Here is a 22601-nt window from a genome sequence, read left to right as displayed (position 1 = left end):
AGCTTTCAAACGCAGAAAAAGCGATTCTTTTATGAAATCCCGGAACAAAGACTCCACGTGACTTCGACACGTCGCATAAAACATCCGCCAAGAAAACTTAAACCTCTTTCAGCGATGAATTTTTCATTTTGTAAGAGAAACACCATCTGATCCTAATTCCCGATTTTATTTACCTCCACCAGTGTTAATTTGCATGCTTATAAGTTCCAAGCGCTTTCGATAAACTTTGTAAGAATGCTGTTAGCATCTCTGAGGAACTCTTCGCCTTTTGTTGGTTCCCTTTTTGCGGGGACTGCTATGACTGCGACGCAGAAATCCGTCGCTGGCTCTGGAATGGAGCGTTTCCATTTCCAGAAAGTGTCGGAGGTAGTTGGAGGTGTGGTGGTACCACTGAGATCTGTCATGAGAGGATTGTTGAGGTACGTCATTCCACTTTGAGTGGTACCACATGTTACAGTACTCGTTTGATTGGTACTAGTACAATTGGTACTCCAGGTGGTTTTGTTGGCACACGCTGGAGATGTGATGTTGGCACATGGAATCGTCGCAATTAAGTGGGTACTATTGGCATGAGAGCACGTTGCGTTCAATACGATGGTACTTCTGTTGGCACACTGTGGAGATGAGATATTGGCACATGGTACCGTGGCAAGACAAGGGGTACTGCTCATTTCCAAAGGACAAGTCACGTCAACGATGGTACTAGTTTTGTTAACACACTCAATAGACGTGTTGTTCAAACACGGCATGATGGCGACGCAATGAGTACCATTTACCACGGTGGTACTGCCAATGACACAACTTGCATTCACGTGGATGCGATCTTTGAAGACGCACTCCGGAGACGTGTTGTTAACACAAGAGACAATTCTCGTGCAATTGGTAACTAGTTCTTCAGGACTGGTCTTCACGACGGTGTTGTTGACGTACTTAACAGCTCCTTCAACCTTCGCAGTGGAGACGCAGGGAATGTCCACTGAAACGGACCCAGTGGTGGCTCCTTTACACTCCGCCGCTTGGTTGTTTTCGCACGAAATGGTACTTTTCGTACACTTCGTTTGTCGGTTGTTCGCATCAGTACAATCGACGATTTTCGCGGCGGAGACAACACACATGAGGGTACCATCGCTGGTACATAAAGAAACCGTACCGGTGGGGCACACGCTGGTACTGTCGCCCACACAACCAACAATAGCGTTGGATACAACTCTTTGTTGTTTCGGTACTGAGTCCGCGTTGTGGTAATAATGATGGACGGTGTAATGGTCGTACCGTGGACGGTACCCATCATAAAACGAGTAATGGGAGTACGTCGGCGTTGTCAATTTCGCAAGTTTATAACCGATGTAAAAACCAAGAAGACCATCGCCGGTGTCCGTGTGACTGTAATGGTACGACGAGTACGTACGGTAGTACCCAGGGTGCTCATGGTGAGCCACTGGGATGGTATAAAAACCGGGATAATGGTAGTTGTAAGTGTTTTTGATGACGATTTTTTGCTTCGGGGGTTTTCCGCCTGGAAGATAACGGTACTATTGCGATGAATTGAGTTTTTACTTACCTTTTCCGGGAAGAGGTGGGAGTTGTTGGTACACCGGGTACTCTTTCTTCTGCGGTCTCGGCGTTGTCCAGCGGCGCGTTGTAGTGGTACGCCTAGGCGTCGTTGGCGGTCGTCTTGTCGTACCTCTGGTTCTGTCTGCTACCCAAAACGGCGTTGTTGTACGTCTCGTTGATGTCGTGTATCTTGGCGTCGTGTATCGCGTTGTAGGCCTAAGCGTCGTGGTGTGTCGCGTTGTGGGCCTAGGCGTCGTTGTCGTGCGCCTCGTTGTCATTGTCGTGCGTCTGGTCGTGGGCCTAGGCGTCGTCGTGCGCCTAGTTGTGGGCCTTGGCGTCGTCGTGCGCCTGGTTGTGGGCCTAGGCGTCGTGGCGCGCCTCGTTGTTTGCCTCACCGCCTCATGCCGCCTCGCCGTCGTTCTAGGTCTGGCGGTGGTCCTCCGAGTGGTTCGATACGCCAGAGCTGGTGGAGGCGGCGGTTTCGGTTCATCCACACTCAAAACCGGTTCGACTTCGCTCTTTTCATCTTCATCTAAAAAATAATTGCTTAAAATCCAGGCTGTCTCTACATAAAGATAATTGCAATAAAAATTCATTTTACGAGTCACTGGCTCTTAATTCTTGCATGAGCTGCTTCGATCATTTTTATGATAAATTTTAATCTGCGCTCATTAAACAAGCGAAAACTAATGGAAGACGACGCCAGAAATTCGGTTATTAAAATTTCAAAGTTTCAGTGTGGCTTACGCTCTTACGCAATACTTAATTATCAGGGGCAAATTAGACAGTAGCGTTGAAACGGTGCTTATTATATGCAGGAAATTGCTTCTAATTGCGACCCTTGTTATGCGGACAATGCAGAAGTTGAAAGCTGAATTTGCATATGAAGTTTCATGTTCAAAGGGCCGGACTGAGGGAACACGAACTGACAAGTACAATCACTAAGGAACTGTGCATTTATTTAATAACAAGAGATAACACTGTACATCTTTCCGTGCTACTTAAAGACCTAAAGCTGACTCTATAAAATTCTCGACTATAAACTTGGCATCCTTCAGAAACACCTCTCCTTTGGTCTCCTCCTTCTTCGCCGGCAACGCCACAATAGTAACACAGAAGTTCTGCGCTGCATCTCGTTTCCTCCTCGCCGGCATCGTAGTTATCGGATACTGCGTAGACGTCGTAGTTACCGGATACTGAGTCGAAGTAGTCACAGGAGCTTGGGTACTGGTAGTACCATTTTCCGCCACAATCGTATTGTTAACGTACTTCACCTCCCCGTGGACCTCCGCGTTCGAAATACAAGGAATACTAATACTGGTACTATTCTGATTTCCGTTCTTGCATTCCGGCGCCGTGTTGTTCACACACGCGATGGTACTAGTCACGCAATTCACCTGTCGGTTCTCCGTGCATGGTACCGTGGACGTGGCGCTCACCACGCACATCAGCGCTCCGTTGGTTGTACAAAGCGACGTCGTATTCGCCGGACAGATGGTGGTACTGTCACCGACGCAACCAACTATTGCGTTCGATTGTATTTCCTGTTTTTGCGGTACTGCGTCTTTGTTATGGTAATAATGATGGACCTCGTAGTGGTCGTACCGGGGGCGGTACCCATCATAGAAAGTGTAGTGAGAGTACGTCGGCGTTGTCATCTTCGCTAGGGAATATCCCAGGAAGAATCCCAGAGCGGTACTACCAGTGTCGTGGGTACCATAACTGTACGTCGAGGGGGTGTAGAAGTACCCAGGATGGGCTTGGTTTTGTACGGGCAGAGAGTAGTACCCGGGATAGTGGTAGTTGTACTTGTTCACAATCTTTATCTTCTGGGGACCTTGATCTAAAATTTGTTACAAATTCGCCACAATTTCATTAGTTTAGTTACCTGAAGTGTAAGTGGCGCCCGGTTTGGGGGGCGGCTGGAAGTTATTGGGGGTTTTAGTCGATTGGTAATAGTTGTTACGTGGGGTGGTTCCTGATTGGTACTGATTACGAGGGGTGGTACCCGATTGGTACTGATTACGACGAGTTGTGGACCCTTGTGATCTATAAGTACTCGTGTACGTCCTTTGGGTACTACTGTAGGGCCGGGAGGTGGCATGCGGGCGACGGGTGGTGTGGGGGCGCGATCCACCGCCCCCTCGTCTCGCTAAAAACAATCATCATTGTTTACTAACATGGTACCAACAGCTTTGAAGAGTGTGCGTGTGGTACTTACCTCTTTCAGTGGTGCAAGAGTGTGGGGTGAGATACACAAACACAGTTATTAGATGGTGCGAATTTTAGGTTATTTACAAAAACAGACGATTAGAAATGAGGTACTTACTGCCACCGTAACGCCCACATTGGTGGTACTCCAGAAGAGTCAGTACAATGCACACAATTAGAAGAATTTTAACAGCAGTCATGTGGATGGAAAGTTAAACCAAAAACCAACTAAAAGTATGTCGATGTTGTTGTGGTACCGCAAGAACTCTTTGTGAGATTGAGAGAGGTCAGCACCTGCAGAAGTGCGCACTGATTTGGAACCGGTTCGCTGGACAGGTACATATTTCCGATATGATTCAAGTTTGAACGAATTTTAATCGCATAAATTATGGTAATTGGCGGTGGAATCAAATGGTACTCATCCCAGCACTTATATGGTAACAAGGACAAAAACATCTTTTTTTTTGACGATTCGTGGACTTTCGATGACGCAAGAGCGTGTTTTTTGGAGCGTGGAGTGGTACTGCGCATTATTCCAATTTAACACGATTGTTGGTAAAACTATATTGAGTATATACAAACGGTACTTGTGCGTACCGAAGTTACAAAATGTAATTTCTAATCATTATCTTAGTTTATCAGAGGTCACGATGCAAGGTCGTTCTTTTTATAGATTCCACGCACTTTCCACGAACTTCTCTGCAATGAACGTTGCATCCCCTAAAAATTCCTCTCCAGCTGTTGGTTTTCTCTTCGATGGTAAAGCCACGATCGTCACACAGTAATTTTGAGCGACATCTCGTCTTCTTCGCAGAGTGGGAACTGTTGTCGTTGTCACAGTACTATTTGTGCTAGGCGGTACTCCAGCAAGAGTCGCATTCTTTGGAATGATCGTGTTATTAACAGTCTTCAGATCTCCGTAAATTTCCGCTTTTGAAATACACGGGATGTTAATAGTGGTGGTACCCTGACTGTTCTTACACTCCGGCGCCGTGTTGTTGACACAAGTAATGGTACTAGTGACACAATTGACTTGACGGTTGTCAGTGCACGGTACTGTCGAAGTTGCGCTAGTGACGCACATGAGAGCCCCGTTGGAAGTACACAGAGATGTGGTGTTAACCGGGCAAACGGTGGTACTGTCACCCACGCAACCAATAATAGTGTTGGCTTGAATTTCTTGTCTCTGTGGTACCGAATCTCTGTTGTGGTAGTAGTGGTGAACTTCGTAATGGTCGTACCGTGGTCGGTACCCATCATAGAACGAATAATGGGAGTAAGTTGGGGTGGTCATTCGACCCAGACCGTACCCTAGGAAGAAGCCCAAGGCGGTACTACCAGTGTCGTGGGTGCCGTAATGGTAATACGAAGGGGTGTAGAAGTACCCTGGGTAACTATAATGGGCCATGGGTACGGAGTAGTACCCTGGATAATGGTAGTTGTATTTATTGACGATTTTTACTTTTTGGGGACCTAAATGGGAGAGTTTAGTCTCGATATTGTTTAGTACTGTTAGTACCTGAATAGGAGCCGCTTCCGTGAGGGGGTCCAACAGGCCCACTCCCTGGTCTTGGGGGTAAGTTATTGAACCCTGTCCGAGCAGTGGTGAAGTGTCTTCGTGGGGTGGTACCACCAAAAGTGGAGCGTCTTGTAGTACCACCAAACGTGGAGCGTCTTGTAGTACCACCAAAAGTGGAGCGTCTTGTAGTACCTACATAATTTGGTCTTCCAGTGGGACCCACAGGACGCGACTGGTACTGAGGGCGAGCAGTACTAATTCCAGGACGATATGATTGGACAGGACGCGACGTTACAACACGCGATGGAGGCTCATAGGCTGGAGGGTTTGGCCGCGATGTGTAAGTGCGTGGAGGAGAACTCGGACGCGGCCTGTAACTGTTGTAGGAAGGACTAGGGTGGTACGCTGGGGGGTGGTACGCCGGTGCTCGGTAGCCGCCTCCACGACTGCCTCCTCGTGCTAACACAAAACTTGAGTTAAAGTTGTCTTCAAATGAAGAGTTAGAAGTAAAAATGCAAGCGCACTTACCTTGAGTTAGCAAATTTAGAAAAGCACATACATAACCACATGGATGCACATATTTCGAACTGATTAAGCGACGCAAAATGTGCCATACATGTGGGACACACTGTATGTTTAGTACTAAGAAAGGCTCAAGGCAGAAAAATAATTCTTGCGGTTACGTAACAAAAAATTAGCAGATAAATAGAGAAAATGGTACTTACAACCCCCATAGCGTCCGCACTGAACCCCCACAACTGTTAAAACCACCAAAAGAAGAACGCACGCCCTTATACAGCCCATGTTCGAGTGCATTTAATCGTCCTACGTGAACGACGATTTTATAATTGCGAGATCTGGCGCAGTACTACGAATTAACTTAAAGAATCGTCGGAAGAGGTCAGATAATAGCCTGATGATAATATTCCCAAAGTTGTTACAAATAGAAACAGTGGCGTGCGCAGCGGGGTGGTTAATTGCCTAAACAGAACGATTAGAGGTGATTCACTGGCGTAAACAAATAAAATTGAGACCGCCGTGGTTTTCCGATTACTGGAGAATCCACGCCACTGGCATGAATCAGAAGACGTGGAATTAGCCTTACGCACAAACCTTGGAAATGAATGAAAGTTTGCTACGGTACTACTTTGAAAATGTTTGTTGGGCGTGCGAAATTCTAAAATTTTAGACCAAGATATGTAAATGTCAGAGAATTTTATTTTCAAATGTGATAAAAACCAATCTAACTTTTGTAGTTTTAGCGATACACCAATGAAATTTTAGGACGGTACTACCTTTGTAGCGTTGATTGACTGTGCCAAATTCCAAAAAATTAGAACAATAACGAAAGATTTTAGATATTTTTATTTTCAGGAACTAAAAATATTGTCACCGTTTATGTAAAGTTATGTAACTTCGACTGTTTTAACGTTACAACAACAAAATTTTGCGAAGGTACTACTTTTAAAATATTTACTAATTGTGCGAAATTCCAAAACTTTAGACCAAGAGATGTAAATTTCGGAGTTTTTTATTTTTAGACCAAAGCAAATATTTTCAAATGTGATAAAACTGATATAATTTTTATAATTTTAGCGGTGTACAACAATGAAATTTTACGATGATACCACTTTTAAATCGTTCATTGGCTGTACTAAATTTCAAAAAATTAGAGCAAGACAGAAAGATTTTAGACAATTTTATTTTCAGGAACTAAAAATTTTGTAACCGTTTATATTATTGCCTGTAACTCTGACAGTTTTAAAGTCACAACGGTGAAATTTTGGGACGGTACTGTTTTACAAATGTTTATTAGCTGTGCAAAATTTCAAAATTTTAGAACAAGAAATGTAGCTTTCAGAAATTTTTATTTTCAGGAACTAAAAATTTTGTAACCGCTTATATAAAGTCGTGTAACTCTGACAGTTTTAACGTTACAGTAACAAAATTTTGCGACGGTACTACTTTTAAATCGTTTATTGACTGTAGTGAATTTCAAAAAATTCGAACAAGAAAGATAGATTTTAGACTATTTTATTTTAAGGAACTAAAAATTTTGTAACCCTTTTTATTAACACTTGTAACTCTAACAATTTTAACGTCACAACGATGAAATTTGGAACGGTACTACTTCATAAATGTTTATTAGCTGTGCAAAATTTTAAAATTTTAGAACAAGAAATGTAGCTTTTAGAACTTTTTATTTTTAGGAAGTATAGATTTTGTAACCGTTTATATAAATAAAGACGTGTAACTTTGACAGTTTTAACGTTACAACAACAAAATTTTGCGGCAGTACTATATTTAAAATTTTTATTGGCTGTGCGAAATTCCAAAATTTTAGAACAAGAAATGTAGATTTTAGAGATTTTTATTTTCAGAAACCAAAAATTTTGTAACTGTTTTATAAAACCCTGTAACTCTGGCAGTTTTAATGCTACAAGAACAAAATTTTGTGGCGGTACTACTTTTAAAATGTTTATTAACTGTGCAATATTTAAAAATTTTACAACAAGAAATGTAGATTTTAAAGATTTTTGTTTTCAGGAATTAAAAATTTTGTAACCGTTATATAAAAACATGTAACTCTGGCAGTTTTAACGTTACAACAACGAAATTTTGCGACAGTACTACTTCTAAAATGTTTATTAACTGTACAAAATGTCAAAATTTTAGATCAAGAAATGTAGATTTTAGAAATTTTAATTTTTAGGAACTACAAATTTAGTAACCGTTTTCATAACATTGTGTAACTCTGACAGTTTTAACGTTACAACAACAAAATTTTGCGGCAGTACTATATTTAAAATTTTTATTGGCTGTGCGAAATTCCAAAATTTTAGAACAAGAAATGTATTTTTTAGAGATTTTTATTTTCAGAAACCAAAAATTTTGTAACTGTTTTTATAAAACCCTGTAACTCTGGCAGTTTTAATGTTACAAGAACAAAATTTTGTGGCGGTACTACTTTTAAAATGTTTATTAACTGTGCAATATTCAAAAATTTTACAACAAGAAATGTAGATTTTAAAGATTTTTTTTTCAGAAACTAAACATTTTGTAACCGTTATATAAAAACATGTAACTCTGGCAGTTTTAACGTTACAACAACGAAATTTTGCGACAGTACTACTTCTAAAATGTTTATTAACTGTACAAAATGTCAAAATTTTAGATCAAGAAATGTAGATTTTAGAAATTTTAATTTTTAGGAACTACAAATTTAGTAACCGTTTTCATAACATCGTGTAACTCTGACAGTTTTAACGTTACAACAACAAAATTTTGCGACGGTCCTAATTTTAAAATGTTTATTAATTGTGCGAAATACCAAAATTTTTAAACACAAAATGTAGATTTTAGAGATTTTTAATTTCTGGAACTAAAAATTTTGCGACGGTACTACTTTTAAATCGTTTATTGACTGTAGTGAATTTCAAAAAATTCGAACAAGAAAGATAGATTTTAGACTATTTTATTTTAAGGAACTAAAAATTTTGTAACCCTTTTTATTAACACTTGTAACTCTAACAATTTTAACGTCACAACGATGAAATTTGGAACGGTACTACTTCATAAATGTTTATTAGCTGTGCAAAATTTTAAAATTTTAGAACAAGAAATGTAGCTTTTAGAACTTTTTATTTTTAGGAAGTATAGATTTTGTAACCGTTTATATAAATAAAGACGTGTAACTTTGACAGTTTTAACGTTACAACAACAAAATTTTGCGGCAGTACTATATTTAAAATTTTTATTGGCTGTGCGAAATTCCAAAATTTTAGAACAAGAAATGTAGATTTTAGAGATTTTTATTTTCAGAAACCAAAAATTTTGTAACTGTTTTATAAAACCCTGTAACTCTGGCAGTTTTAATGCTACAAGAACAAAATTTTGTGGCGGTACTACTTTTAAAATGTTTATTAACTGTGCAATATTTAAAAATTTTACAACAAGAAATGTAGATTTTAAAGATTTTTGTTTTCAGGAATTAAAAATTTTGTAACCGTTATATAAAAACATGTAACTCTGGCAGTTTTAACGTTACAACAACGAAATTTTGCGACAGTACTACTTCTAAAATGTTTATTAACTGTACAAAATGTCAAAATTTTAGATCAAGAAATGTAGATTTTAGAAATTTTAATTTTTAGGAACTACAAATTTAGTAACCGTTTTCATAACATTGTGTAACTCTGACAGTTTTAACGTTACAACAACAAAATTTTGCGGCAGTACTATATTTAAAATTTTTATTGGCTGTGCGAAATTCCAAAATTTTAGAACAAGAAATGTATTTTTTAGAGATTTTTATTTTCAGAAACCAAAAATTTTGTAACTGTTTTTATAAAACCCTGTAACTCTGGCAGTTTTAATGTTACAAGAACAAAATTTTGTGGCGGTACTACTTTTAAAATGTTTATTAACTGTGCAATATTCAAAAATTTTACAACAAGAAATGTAGATTTTAAAGATTTTTTTTTCAGAAACTAAACATTTTGTAACCGTTATATAAAAACATGTAACTCTGGCAGTTTTAACGTTACAACAACGAAATTTTGCGACAGTACTACTTCTAAAATGTTTATTAACTGTACAAAATGTCAAAATTTTAGATCAAGAAATGTAGATTTTAGAAATTTTAATTTTTAGGAACTACAAATTTAGTAACCGTTTTCATAACATCGTGTAACTCTGACAGTTTTAACGTTACAACAACAAAATTTTGCGACGGTCCTAATTTTAAAATGTTTATTAATTGTGCGAAATACCAAAATTTTTAAACACAAAATGTAGATTTTAGAGATTTTTAATTTCTGGAACTAAAAATTTTGCAACGGTTGCTGGCGGAGCATTGAGACGCCACTGGCGTGAATCAGAAGCAGCGGAATCGGCGTTACGCACAATCCTTGAAAAAGAACAAAACGTCACTGCGTCTTGAAGTTGTTATTTTTGACCATCAAATGACACACATTTAGAATTTTATCAATTTATTAAGTAACAAATTAGTCTTCATCTTCTGGCTTCGGCAGAGGGTCAATGACAACAGTGACACAGAAGATCTTCTCTTCCCTTTCCCATGCCTTCACCACCACGAAAGTACCTCCAACATGACTCAAAGTCTCCCCTCTTTCATTTTCATAAACATCCTCTATGAGGATGGTGGCCAAACACGGCAAAGAAATCGGTTCGAAGTTCCCAGCAAATCGAATACAGTCTTGGACGCACGGTACCACCGTTTTCACACAGTTGATGGTTTCGTTCGTTTCACATGGTACCACCACACTTATTTTCGACATGCAGTAGATGGTACCATTCCTCAAACAAATGGTCTCCGTATTCTCCGGACACAACGTGGCGTTGGGGTGACAACGAATTATAAAATCCAATGGAAGGAGTTCGTTGTCTTCAATGGTTCTGTTAAGCTCGTGGTAGAAATGATGGAAGTCGTCGTACTGGTAATCCCGGTCAGTCATCCTGCTAATTCCAAACCCCAAGTAGTAATCGAAGGTGGTATCAGTACCTTCATCCCTGAAGAAGTTGTTTCTGGAGTAGTACCCCCATTGGGGTCTTTGAAACGAACCGTGGACGTAGTGGACGTTGTAAGGGTTGGCGGCGTTGGGGTTGTAGTACGACCCGCCGAACAACCCTGGAGTACCAAAACCCGGCTTGGGTTCTTCCGTCGTGGTTGGTACTTCGGTGGTGGTGGGTACTTCGGTGGTACTGGTGACGTTTTCCTCCCCTTGAATTGACCCCGCGAGCGCCAGAATCACTACAACTAAATACGTGACTTCCATCCCGACTGTGTGTTAACGTGTGTCCATTGTCCAGGTTTGTATTAAAATTATTCTACCGGCGCCAACAATAGCGTTTTCATCGTTTGATTTTATGGGTTCGGTTTGCATTGATTTGTGTCCGCGCCAACGAAATTGTTTTGTTCCGTTAGTGTCGCCTGCAATGATGGGAGTTAAGTGGAATGTGGGTTTCTGTGAAATTGTTTAATTACACTCATGAGTCCCTCAAAGATGAAATGTCGAAAGTTCATGTGATAACACTTCTTGTCAATTCGACAAATCGGAGTTTTATGACGATGGGAATGTTTTATTTACCAGTTTTACGAGATTAAAGACGTGCGGAAAGAAGTTAGACTCAAGGATAAAGTCGTTGGTTTTTGGGAAAAAAAACAGATAATTCTAAAGTGTAAATGGAGTTAGGGGCGAGAAGTGACGCACGTGAACATAATAGCGCTAATTTGGAAGAGGGGTAATTAAGCTCTTTGAAAACTGGGCTGAGACAATTATTTCAATTGTTATTAGAGCGCGTAAAGTTTTACATTGTAAAGATGTGACTCAGCTAGAAGTGTAATTAGCAAGTTTGATTTTTATGAAAAAGAGGCTTTTTTGAATACAATAGTTATTGTACGGCTGTGGGGACATTTTTGAATTAATTTATTGGTTTCATATTGATTTTTGCGCGCGAATTCAATGAACATAAATTAAACAATAATGACGATTAGTTATGGGCTTTATGGAGCCTATTCGACTCTTGTGAAACTTGAACTACACAAATAACAAATATTGGGATGATTCACTGGAGCAAGTGGGAGAATTTTAAAACAATAAATAAAGATTTTATAGATTTTTATTTTGGAGATTTGACTAAATTGGCCAACAATTTTTATTACGGCCTGCAATTTTGCCTGCATTTTTTTTTCGATGGGGTAAAAACGTATACAACTCTTGTAGTTTTACCGATCCGACAATGACATTTTAGGATGCCATGAAAAAATTCTAATCCCCCTTAATTTTATTAATGTAACTTTAAAACTGCCAAAATTACAAATTTTTGTTAGAAAAACTGTACTTTTTTGGATTGACTTCAAATTAAAAGTTTCTAAATCAGAAACCGCCGCAAAACTAAAATTTGGGAAGCATTCAGTGTCCTGTTTATAAGTTAACATTCATACTAAAATAATACACAGAATAAAATATCTAACGAGGTAAATTTAACATTCAAGATTAATTGATGCGAAAATTCAAAAATCGTTCGCGGCGAAAAGCGCCACGGAATTCCCAGAGGAGTCTCTCGGTTTGCTTTTTACATATTCCAGCAGACCTAATAGCCGCATTTCGAAATCGAATAATCCGGTTCCCGGAGGATTCCGTAATGTCTTCACTATGCTAATTTTTGTTTACAGGGTTTTACCTGAATCTGATTCGTGTTGAAAGTCCGTTTATTTTTTTATCAGCGCAATTTTCTTTTGATCAAAGTTTATTCAAAGTGGTCATTTATCTATTTACACGGAGATTCTTATAAAACGATATTATGTAAATAATCTCAGGGTTATGAAAGTACAGAGATCGATAAATCCCACGGGACATCTATATAAACGATATTTTATTGAAGCTTCGTCATCTTTTACGACTTTTTGCCGCTTTTTTAATATTATCTTGACGTAAGGTTTTATGTAAACTTAGGAATTTCGTGGATTCGGGGAAATAAATTAGACCCGAACTAATGATATGTAAATGGAATTGAATCGATTTAAATCGGAAATAAGGCAAATTGGACAAAGCGTACGTTTATTGTTTTTTCTTTATGAAAACAAAGTATGTAAATATGACAAAACGGTTGCCAAAATTTGGTGCTCCAGGTTCCAAACATCAACAAATGGAGGAAATTTATCAGAGAAATTTACATTTTTTATGGTGTTTAATGAATTGAGGTATTTTCGGAAATCTGCAATGCAGCAGGAGAAAGTTTTGTGCGGCTTGTTTGTAGAAGGCAGAATACTATGCATTCGTAAATCGATTTTGGTTTACATTTTACATTTCCGGGGACACAATTTAGAGCCAAAATGTATCAAATTGGGAAGTTTTATCGGGGAATTCATTTTACTAAATGTAAAACCCACAATTTACAATTAGTTTTACTAGTTTCATTAGTACGAAACAAAAATGAACATTAATAATTTGATTAAATTTTTTTTACGTTTTTTAAAAATGGTGGATGCGCCGGTTTAATTTTTGTGTAAACATATCAATCAGCCGAGTTAGGTCTTTTTTTTCTAATGCTGTTTCAATTAAATTTATCTGTTTTATTTTAAATAAATATTTATAGGAAGTGTTTATTTCGCATTCACAATAAAAAATTCTAAAATTTACAATTCTTGTTATAAAAATTTAGAATTCCGCAAAGAAAATAAACATTTCACAAGTAATACCGTCGCAAAATTTCGTTGTTGAAACTTTAAAACTGTCAAATTTACACGTTCTTATAAAAACGGCCACAAAATTTTTCGTTCCTGAAAATAAAAATCTCTAAAATCTACATTTCTTGGTCTAATATTTTGAAATTTGGCACAACTAATAAACATTTTAGAGGCAATTCGGGCTCAAAATTTCGTTACTGTAACGTTAAAACTGTTAAAGTCACAGATCTTAATAAAAAAATGTTACAAATTTTGAAATCTTGAAAATAAAAACGTGCGAAATCTTTTTTCTTAGTCTATTTTTTTAGAATTTGCCACAATTAATGAACGTGTTAAAATTAAAATCATTAACTGGTCTAAATTGTGAAGTTATCGAACAAGGGAAACCTATTTTAGAAATTTTTATTTTGAAGTCAATCCAAAAAAAATTAATTATTCAAAGTAAAATTTCTAATTCTGGCATTTTTAACGTTACATCAATGAAATTAAGGAAAGTTACAATTTTTTCAACGTGTATTAACTGTTCTAAATTGTAATGTTCTGGAGCAAAAAAAACCCAATTTAGAAATTTTTATTTTAAAGTCAATCCAAAAAAGTTCAATTTTTCAAAGTAAAATTTGTAATTTTGGCAGTTTTCACATTACATCAATGAAATTAAGAGAGATTACTATTTTTTCATCGCTTAATAACTGTTCAGAATTGTAAAGTTGTAGAGCAAAGAAAACTCCAATTTCGAAATTTTTATTTTGAAGTCAATCCAAAAAAGTTCAGTTTTTCCAGCAAAAATTTGTCATTTTTGCAATTTTAACATTACATTGCTAAAATTAAGGAGATTAACAATATTTTTATCGTACATTAACTTGTATAAATTGTAAAGTTATTGAACAAAGGAAACTTATTTTAGAAATTTTCTTTTGAAAAAATAAAATTTCTAATTTTGGCATTTTTAACGTTACATCAATGAAATTAAAGAAGATTACAATTTTTTGATCGTTTAATATCTGTTCAAAATTGTAAAGTTGTAGAGCAAAGGAAACCAATTTTACAAATTTTTATTTTCTAATCAATTCAAAAAAGTTAATTTTTCTTAACAAAAATTTGTAATTGTGGCTGTTTTAACGTTACATTAATAAAATTAAGGGAGGTAACAATTTTTGCATCGTTTATTAACTGGTCTAAATTCGAAAGGTATCGAACAAAGTAAACTTATTTTAGAAATTTTTATTTTGAAGTAAATCCAAAAAAGCTCAGTTTTTCAAAGCAAAATTTGTAATTTTGGCATTTTCAACGTTACATTAATGAAATTAAAGGATATTAGAATTTTTTTATCGTTTATCAACTGGTCTAAATTGTAAATTTGTAGAGCAAAGGAAACCAATTTTAGAAATTTTTATTTTGAAGTCAATCCAAAAAAGTTGTTCAATTTAAAAAAAATTTGTAATTTTGGTAGTTTTAACGTTACATCAATAAAATTAAGGGAGATTACAATTCTTTCATTATTTATTAACTGTTCCCAATTGTAAAGTTCTAGAGCAAAGGAAGCCCGTTTTAGAAATTTTTATTTTGAACTCCGGGATTTCCGTGCGCTTTTCGCCGCGAACGATTTTTGAATTTTCGCATCAATTAATCTTCAGTGTTAAATTTAGCTCGTTATATATTTTATTCTGTATATTATTTTAGTATGAATGTTAACATATAAACAGGACACTGAATGCTCCCCAAATTTTAGTTACGCCGCGGTTTCCGTGCGATGCTATTCTTGCGGTTTTTTTCTTCAGATGAGGTGTTTTAAGAGTAAGTAAGTTAAAGAAGAATTCCCGCGTGTACGATCTTAATTACACGGAAGAACTAGTCCGAGACGAAAGCTAATGAATAAAAAATGCGCCGATTCGCGAACGTTTCCTCCGGGAATAAACAAGAAGTGACGTGTAAATTCTTTCGTGTCTGTCAATAATCGCGAAAATGGACTCCGAATTTGAGCAATAAATTTATTTTTGGCCGGTTTTCATTACATTCGTTATAATTTTTGAAAACGCCAGTAAATCAGACGATGAAATTGAAATACTGTTTATTTGCGCACTGCTTAAAATAAATCAGCTATTTCGTTGTTAACGTCTGCGATTAGATTCAGATCGTAAAGAATGATTCTTGTTGTAGAAAGTCCCGCGGAAGATGAAGAAGAAGCGGGGTCCGGACTGGAGAAATCCGGGCCCACGGAGACCTGCATAGAGATGGTCCGGACTGACGGCGTCGCGACGAGCCTCCTGGAGAAGCCCATGATTGACAAGAAGGTCAAGGTAAGGAGATTTTTCCCTAAAAAAATTAATTCACTGCGACACGGTGCATTATAAATCGATAACCGTTTTATTGTGGAAACATAATTGGAAATTGCTGTAACCATAAATCGGTGATTTTCCACAGTTTCCCGGAAGTCTAGGAAACAATGTTTTCGGTTCTGCAAAAGTAAAATTAAAGGAAAATCGAAATAATCCAAATCCAATTGAAAAAAAAAATTCATATCTGCAGGAATTGCATTGAACGACTCCTGCTAGCTTCTGACTATGATTTATCGCTTCGTTCTTCTGTAAGTGGAGATAAATCCTCACTTAATAAAATCCCATTTTACGGTACATTGTTCCCGCAGTTAATTGCTGTCACGTTCACTGGAAACGTTTATCTTTCTTTGCTTAAGTCGTGTGAAAAATTTCGAATAATTTTAGAGATTTATTTAGCGATTTGTTTAGCGATGTATCCAGCAGGAGCGCCGGGATTTGTTGTCGGAATCTGGAACTGACAGGACTTGATGTATAAATTAGCAGGAGACACCAGAATTCGTGTCGGATGGACAGGAGACATTCCAGAAAAAAATCGTACAAAACTGGTGAAATAGATGTGTCTATTTTAATCATGAAAAAGCGTCTTTGTCGGTCATAAAAAGTCGAAGTGAAAAATCCTCTCCACGCCGATATTTACGAGATGAAATAAATCGGGAGAATTATCCAGAGATCCGCTGACGTTAACTGATTGGTTTACGATACTGGAATAGGACAAAGGATACTGGGGAATTAGCAAGGGAAAAGTCGGGGAAAAAACAATAATAATAACTACAAATAACTTTAATTTCTAACTTTGGCACTTTCAACGTCACAGCTATGAAATTGACGGAGATTATTACTTTATTACGTTTATTGACTGTGTTAAATTGCCAAGTTTAACTACGAGAGGAACTTATTTTAGAACTTTTACTTTTGAAGCCAAACTAAAAATTTCCAGTAAAATTTGTATCTTTAGCAGTTTTAACGTGATTCCAATGAAATTAATTGAGATTACGGTTTTTTTATCGATTAATAACTGTTCTAAATTGTAAAGTTTTAGAGCAAAAGAAACGCATTTTAGAAATTTTATTTTGAAGTCCTTCCAAAAATCGAACTAAAATTTATAACTTTGGCACTTTTAATGTCGCAGCAATGAAATAGATGGAGATTACTAGTTTTTTAATGTTTATTATCTGTGCTAAATTGTACAAATCTGGAACAAAAGAGATCCTTTGTAGAAATGTTTACTTTGAAGTCAGTCCAAAAAAGTGCAATTTTTCAAACTAAAATTTGTAATTTTGGCAGTTTTAAAGTTACATCAATAAAATTGAAGAAAGTTACAATTTTTTCGTCGTTTATTTACTGGTCTAAATTGTCGTAGAGCAGAGAAAACCCAATTTGGAAATTTTTATTTTGAATTTCAAAAAAGTTTAAACAATAAAATTTAAGGAAATTACAGTTCTTTAAGTGTTCATTATATGTGCTAAATTTAAAAATCTAGAACAAAGAGAACCCTTTTTAGAAATTTTTATTTTAAAGTCAATCCAAAAAAGTTCAATTTTTCAAACAAAAATTTGTAATTTTAGCAGTTTTAAAGTTACATTAATGAAATTAAGGGAGAGTACAGTTTTTTTTATAGTTTATTAACTGTTCTAGATTGTAAAGTGCTAGAGCAAAAAAACCCGTTTAAGAAATTTTTGTTTTGAAGTCAATCCAAAAAAGTTTCATTTTTTCAAGAAAAAATTGTAATTTTGTCAGTTTTAACGTTACTATAATAAAATTAAGGGAGATTACAATTTTTTCATCGTTTATTAACTGGTCTAAATTGTAAAGTTATCAAACAAAGGAAACCTATTTTAGAAATTTTTATTTTGAAGTTAATCCAAAAAAGTTTAATTTTTTCAACAAAAAATTGTAATTTTGGCAATTTTGACGTTACTATAATAAAATTAAGGGAGATTACAATTTTTTCATCGTTTATTAACTGGTCTAAATTGTAAAGTTATCAAACAAAGGAAACCAATTTTAGAAATTTTTATTTTGAAGTCAATCCAAAAAAGTTTCATTTTTTCAACAAAAAATTGTAATTTTGGCAATTTTGACGTTACTATAATAAAATTAAGGGAGATTACAATTTTTTCATCGTTTATTAACTGGTCTAAATTGTAAAGTTATCAAACAAAGGAAACCAATTTTAGAAATTTTTATTTTGAAGTCAATCCAAAAAAGTTCAATTTTTCAAAGTAAAATTTGTAAATTTGGCTTTTTTCACATTACATCAATGAAATTAAGGGAAATTACAGTTTTTTTTCTTGTTCATTATCTGTGCTAAATTGTAAAGCTCTAGAACAAAGGAAAGCAATTTTAGAAATTTTTATTTTGAAGTCAGTCCAAAAAAATTCAGATTTTTCAACAAATACTTGTAATTTTGACAGTTTTAACGTTACATTAATAAAATTAAGAGAAATTTCAATTTATTCCTCGTTTATTAACTGGTCTGAATTGTAAAGTGCTAGAGCAAAAAAACCCGTTTTAGAAATTTTTGTTTTGAAGTCAATCCAAAAAGTTTCATTTTTTCAAGAAAAAAATTGTAATTTTGGCAGTTTTAACGTTACCATAATAAAATTAAGGGAGATTACAATTTTTTTATCGTTTATTAACTGGTCTAAATTGTAAAGTTATCAAACAAAGGAAGCCAATTTTAGAAATTTTTACTTTGAAGTCAATGCAAAAAAGTTCGAGTTTTTTAACAAAAATTTCTAATTTTGGCAGTTTTTACGTTACACCAATGAAATTAAGGGAAATTACTATTTTTTCATCGTCTATTAACTGTTCAAAATTGTTGAGTTGTAGAGCAAAGAAAACCCAATTTAGAAATTTTTATTTTGAAGTCAATCCAAAATAGTTCAGTTTTTTCGAAAGAAAATTGTAATTTCGGCAGTTTTAAAGTTACATTAATAAAATTAAGGGAGACTACAATTTTTTTATCGTTTATTAACTGGTCTAAATTGTAAAGTTATCAAACAAAGGAAACCAATTTTAGAAATTTTTATTTTGAAGTCAATCCAAAAAAAGTTCAATTTTTTAAAGTAAAATTTCTACTTTTGGCATTTTTAATGTTACATCAATAAAATTAAGGGAGATTAAAATTTTTTCATCGTTTATTAACTGTTCAAAATTGTTGAGTTGTAGAGCAAAGAAAACCCAATTTAGAAATTTTTATTTTGAACTCAATCCAAAAAAGTTCAATTTTTTAAAGTAAAATTTCTAATCTTGGCATTTTTAACGTTACATCAATGAAATTAAGGGAGACTACAATTTTTTCACCGTTTAATAACTGTTCAAAATTGTTGAGTTGTAGAGCAAAGAAATCCCAATTTAGAAATTTTTGGTCTAAATTGTAAAGTTATCGAACAAAGGAAACCTATTTTAGAAATTTTTATTTTGAAGTCAATCCAAAAAAGTTCAATTTTTCAAAGTAAAATTTGTAAATTTGGCTTTTTTCACATTACATCAATGAAATTAAGGGAAATTACAGTTTTTTTCTTGTTCATTATCTGTACTAAATTGTAAAGTTCTAGAGCAAAGGAAAGCCATTTGAGAAATTTTTATTTTGAAGTCAGTCCAAAAAAATTCAGATTTTTCTACAAATACTTGTAATTTTGACAGTTTTAACGTTACATTAATAAAATTAAGAGAAATTACAATTTATTCCTCGTTTATTAACTGGTCTAAAATGTAAAGAGCTAGAACAAAAAAAAACGTTTTAGAAATTTTTATTTCGAAGTCAATGCAAAAAAGCTCGATTTAAAAAAAAAAAAATTGTAATTTAGGTAGTTTTATTAACTGTTCTAAATTGCAAAGTTATAGAGCAAAGTGAACCCATTTTAGAAATTTTCATTTTAAAGTTAATCCAAAGGAGTTCAGTTTTTCTAAAATTTGATGAAAATAACTTACTCTAGCGATGGGTCGTTTTAAAGCTGATTAAATTAGCTTTTCAAAACACTGCTAAGCAATCTCTTGATTTTCAAGAAAAAGTGAAGTACAGGACAGTAGAACCTCAAAAAATATTTTTCATAGCTTTCTTCAGTACAATTTTTTTCTAACATTTGTTGACCAGTGTAATTATTTATATGAAAAATCGTTTCCACACAATTTTGTATATTTTCGCCACTTAAGAATCCGCCGTAATCCTCAGCACCCGCTGACACCTCCCGTAAACATCCGAAAATCCATCAAACCCTCATCTCGAATAAAAATAAATCAAATCATCACTAAACAAATCCATCGAAATTCCACAACATCGTTATGTTTTTCCCCGGAAATCCCAAAGCCGTTCATTTCAATTTGATACGCAATTAAAAAAAAATTTCGCTTCTCTTCCATTTCGATAACGGCGCACGTTTAAGCAACTTTTCACGAAACACGTCACATTCTGCACACCCGTTCTGATTTATATCACTCACAAATTTACCATTTCCATGTGAAAACGCACATGTGTAAAATTCGCAGAGTGACTCATTCGTTTAGAACATAAATCTGGGATAAAAGTCCATGCAGCGTTCTCTCGTTATCCTTTGTCTTGTGTTCGCCACGCATATTTTTCATGGAGATGTCACTGTTAAACGTTTGGAAGCAAAACCGGCTTCAATCTTTGAACCTGAAGAATTTCCAAAAACCAGAATTACCGCAGTAAATCTCTAGGAGCAGGGCAGTAAAAAGTTTCCTATTTAATTCCGACAATAAACGAGCCACATCTTTGACAAATGTTGTCCGTTCGTATAAACGTCATATTCAGGGAGAAATTCCATCTGCGTCGCTTGTTAATCGACTTCTTCACGAATCATTTAAAAATCTCATTTTCCCGGTTTATCCCTGGAAATTGCAGCTGACATCGAGAAGTTCATACAAAGGTGGATTTTCAAGTGTCGGATTAAGTGGATAACCCACATTACAGATTTACATCACGGCGGGCAGCAGGAAAATTATAATTTGCGAGAGTGTTTGTTCTCGGCCACCAAAGAAATAATTAAAAATTCGAACTTTCAGGTATTTTTAACTAAATTCAAAGCCCTTTTGTCGGTTTTAACAAATCCTGAAATTTAATTAACGCAAGCAAAGAAAAATCTAAACACTTCTTTGTTTTGTAAATAAGTTAACTCGGCAATTAATCGCGTCTCTTCCGATCGAAGTTATGCACTCCACCCACGCACCAAACCCATTTTTTCAATTTTCCCGTCCATTGCACTGAATAAATCTGTAATTGTGTTATCTCTCCCTGAAAGCGGCAGAGATAAAAGCTTGTTCTTCCGTTGCAAACATATGTTAATCCGGCTCTGTCAAGACCAACATTGATCATGGCATTAAGAAGTGCGGGTATCCATCGTGCCATCCATCTCCAAGATGGATCGCCTCTTAGCACATCGAGTCAATAATCTATCAAACTCCAAGCCGATATGAGTGTTCTTAAAATTTAACAAAAAAATCTCAGAGTGAATTCTGTTTCCAGCAGCAAAGTTAAACGTTAACGTTAAAGTTAACGTTAACGTTAACGTTAACGTTAACGTTAAGTTAAACGAGTTGCAGTTTCCATTAGGTTGGAAATTCGGTTTTAATTAATAGGTGCTCTGGTGGTGTACGGGGAAAGTCGTGTTTCTCGGTGATTTATTTTTCGTTTCGACATTTATTACTGTAATTGACATGTGAATGAGCGATTCTTGAGTTGGAAATAAATAATGTTGAGGTGCTCGTTAAATGCACTAGTCTATAAATTTGCACTGGAACATTTCTAAAGAAGAATTGCCTCCTGATTTTAAAACCCCAGTCCGTTTTACTCTGTCAGGTCAGGACTTAGAGATATTTGTCAAATCTTATATGTATGTCCTGAATATAAAAATTTCTAAAGTCCGTATCTTTTGATTTAGAATCTTGTAATTTGGTACAGTTAATAAATGAGTTAAGAGTAGAAACCTCTTCAAATTTCCTCTCTTTAGCGCCACAACCAAAAAAATATTTTTTTGTTAACATTTGTTAACTTTTTGGTTGGTCTTAAAAACAAAAATTTCTAAAAACTGCGTCTTTTGCTTCAGAATCTTGTAATTTGGTACAGTTACTGAATGAGTTAAGAGTAGTAACCTCCCTACATTTCATCTCTTTAGCGTCAACACAACCAAAAGTACATTTTTTTATAGAATTTTGAAACTATTTGGATTATTCTAAAAATAAAAATTTCTAAAATTTGTGTCTTATGTTGCAGAATTTTGTAATTTGGTACAGTTACTAAATGAGTTAATAGTAGTGTCCTCCTTAAATTTCATCTTTTTAGCGTCAACACAAACCAAGATACAATTTTTTCTCTAAAATTTCGAATTTTTTTGGTTGGTCCTAAAAACAAAAATTTGTAAAAACTGCGTCTTTTGCTTCAGAATCTTGTAATTTGGTACGGTTACTAAATGAGTTAATAGTAGTGTCCTTCTTAAATTTCATCTCTTTAGCGCCAACACAAACAAAAATACAATTTTTTCTTGAAAATTTTGAAACTTTTGGGTTCAAACTCAAAATAAAAATTTTTAAAACCTGCGTTTTTTGCTTCAGAATTTTGTAATTTAGTACAGTTACTATATGAGTTAAGAGTAGGAACCTCTCCAAATTTCATCTCTTTAGCGCCACAACCAAAAGTACATTTTTTTTCTTACATTTGGAAACTTTTTCGTTGGTCTTAAAAATAAAAATTTCTAAAAACTGCGCCTTTTGCTTCAGAATCTTGTAATTTGGTACAGTTGCTGAGTGA

At 35.1% G+C, this 22601-nt stretch overlaps 4 protein-coding genes across 8 annotated transcripts in view; 1 reads left to right on the top strand and 3 right to left on the bottom strand.

Annotated features, from left to right (window-relative positions):
* LOC148166266 (transient receptor potential-gamma protein-like) overlaps positions 1-22601 on the top strand; it is a 129063-nt gene that overhangs the window by 22725 nt on the left and 83737 nt on the right. For all 3 annotated transcript variants that reach the window (XM_088048671.1, XM_088048670.1, XM_088048672.1), the window contains one exon: positions 15654-15793. In XM_088048671.1, coding sequence (XP_087904797.1) covers positions 15728-15793 — 66 coding nt within the window. In that variant the 5' untranslated portion in view covers positions 15654-15727. The remainder of the gene's footprint in view (positions 1-15653; positions 15794-22601) is intronic.
* LOC148166272 (uncharacterized) lies at positions 148-6182 on the bottom strand. Of its 2 annotated transcripts, none has more exons than XM_088048766.1 (3): positions 6010-6182; positions 1562-2086; positions 148-1516 (listed from the first exon to the last, which is right to left on the bottom strand). In XM_088048766.1, exons 1-3 carry the CDS (start codon positions 6098-6100, stop codon positions 198-200), a joined length of 1935 nt encoding a protein of 644 aa, XP_087904892.1. In that variant the 5' UTR covers positions 6101-6182; the 3' UTR covers positions 148-197. The 2 variants fall into 2 exon arrangements, with proteins under 2 accessions (XP_087904892.1, XP_087904893.1); XM_088048767.1 differs by lacking the exons at positions 148-1516; positions 1562-2086 and adding exons at positions 4315-5238; positions 5285-5743 and having other exon boundaries at positions 6010-6178.
* Positions 2495-4134, bottom strand: LOC148166273 (uncharacterized). 2 transcript variants are annotated; one of them, XM_088048769.1, is made up of 3 exons: positions 3884-4134; positions 3443-3706; positions 2495-3391 (listed from the first exon to the last, which is right to left on the bottom strand). In XM_088048769.1, exons 1-3 carry the CDS (start codon positions 3963-3965, stop codon positions 2556-2558), a joined length of 1182 nt encoding a protein of 393 aa, XP_087904895.1. In that variant the 5' UTR covers positions 3966-4134; the 3' UTR covers positions 2495-2555. The 2 variants fall into 2 exon arrangements, with proteins under 2 accessions (XP_087904895.1, XP_087904894.1); XM_088048768.1 differs by having other exon boundaries at positions 2495-3397; positions 3884-4133.
* Positions 10291-11238, bottom strand: LOC148166271 (uncharacterized). Its single transcript, XM_088048519.1, has one exon. The coding sequence runs from the start codon at positions 11080-11082 to the stop codon at positions 10291-10293; it is 792 nt and encodes a 263-aa protein (XP_087904645.1). The 5' UTR covers positions 11083-11238.

Source organism: Gnatocerus cornutus, unplaced genomic scaffold (genome assembly GCF_029298725.1).
Source record: "Gnatocerus cornutus isolate USDA-ARS CGAHR unplaced genomic scaffold, icGnaCorn1.1 ctg00000023.1, whole genome shotgun sequence".
In the NCBI taxonomy this organism is placed as follows: Eukaryota; Metazoa; Arthropoda; class Insecta; order Coleoptera; family Tenebrionidae; genus Gnatocerus; species Gnatocerus cornutus.
This window is presented reverse-complemented; position numbering and strand designations above follow the sequence as displayed.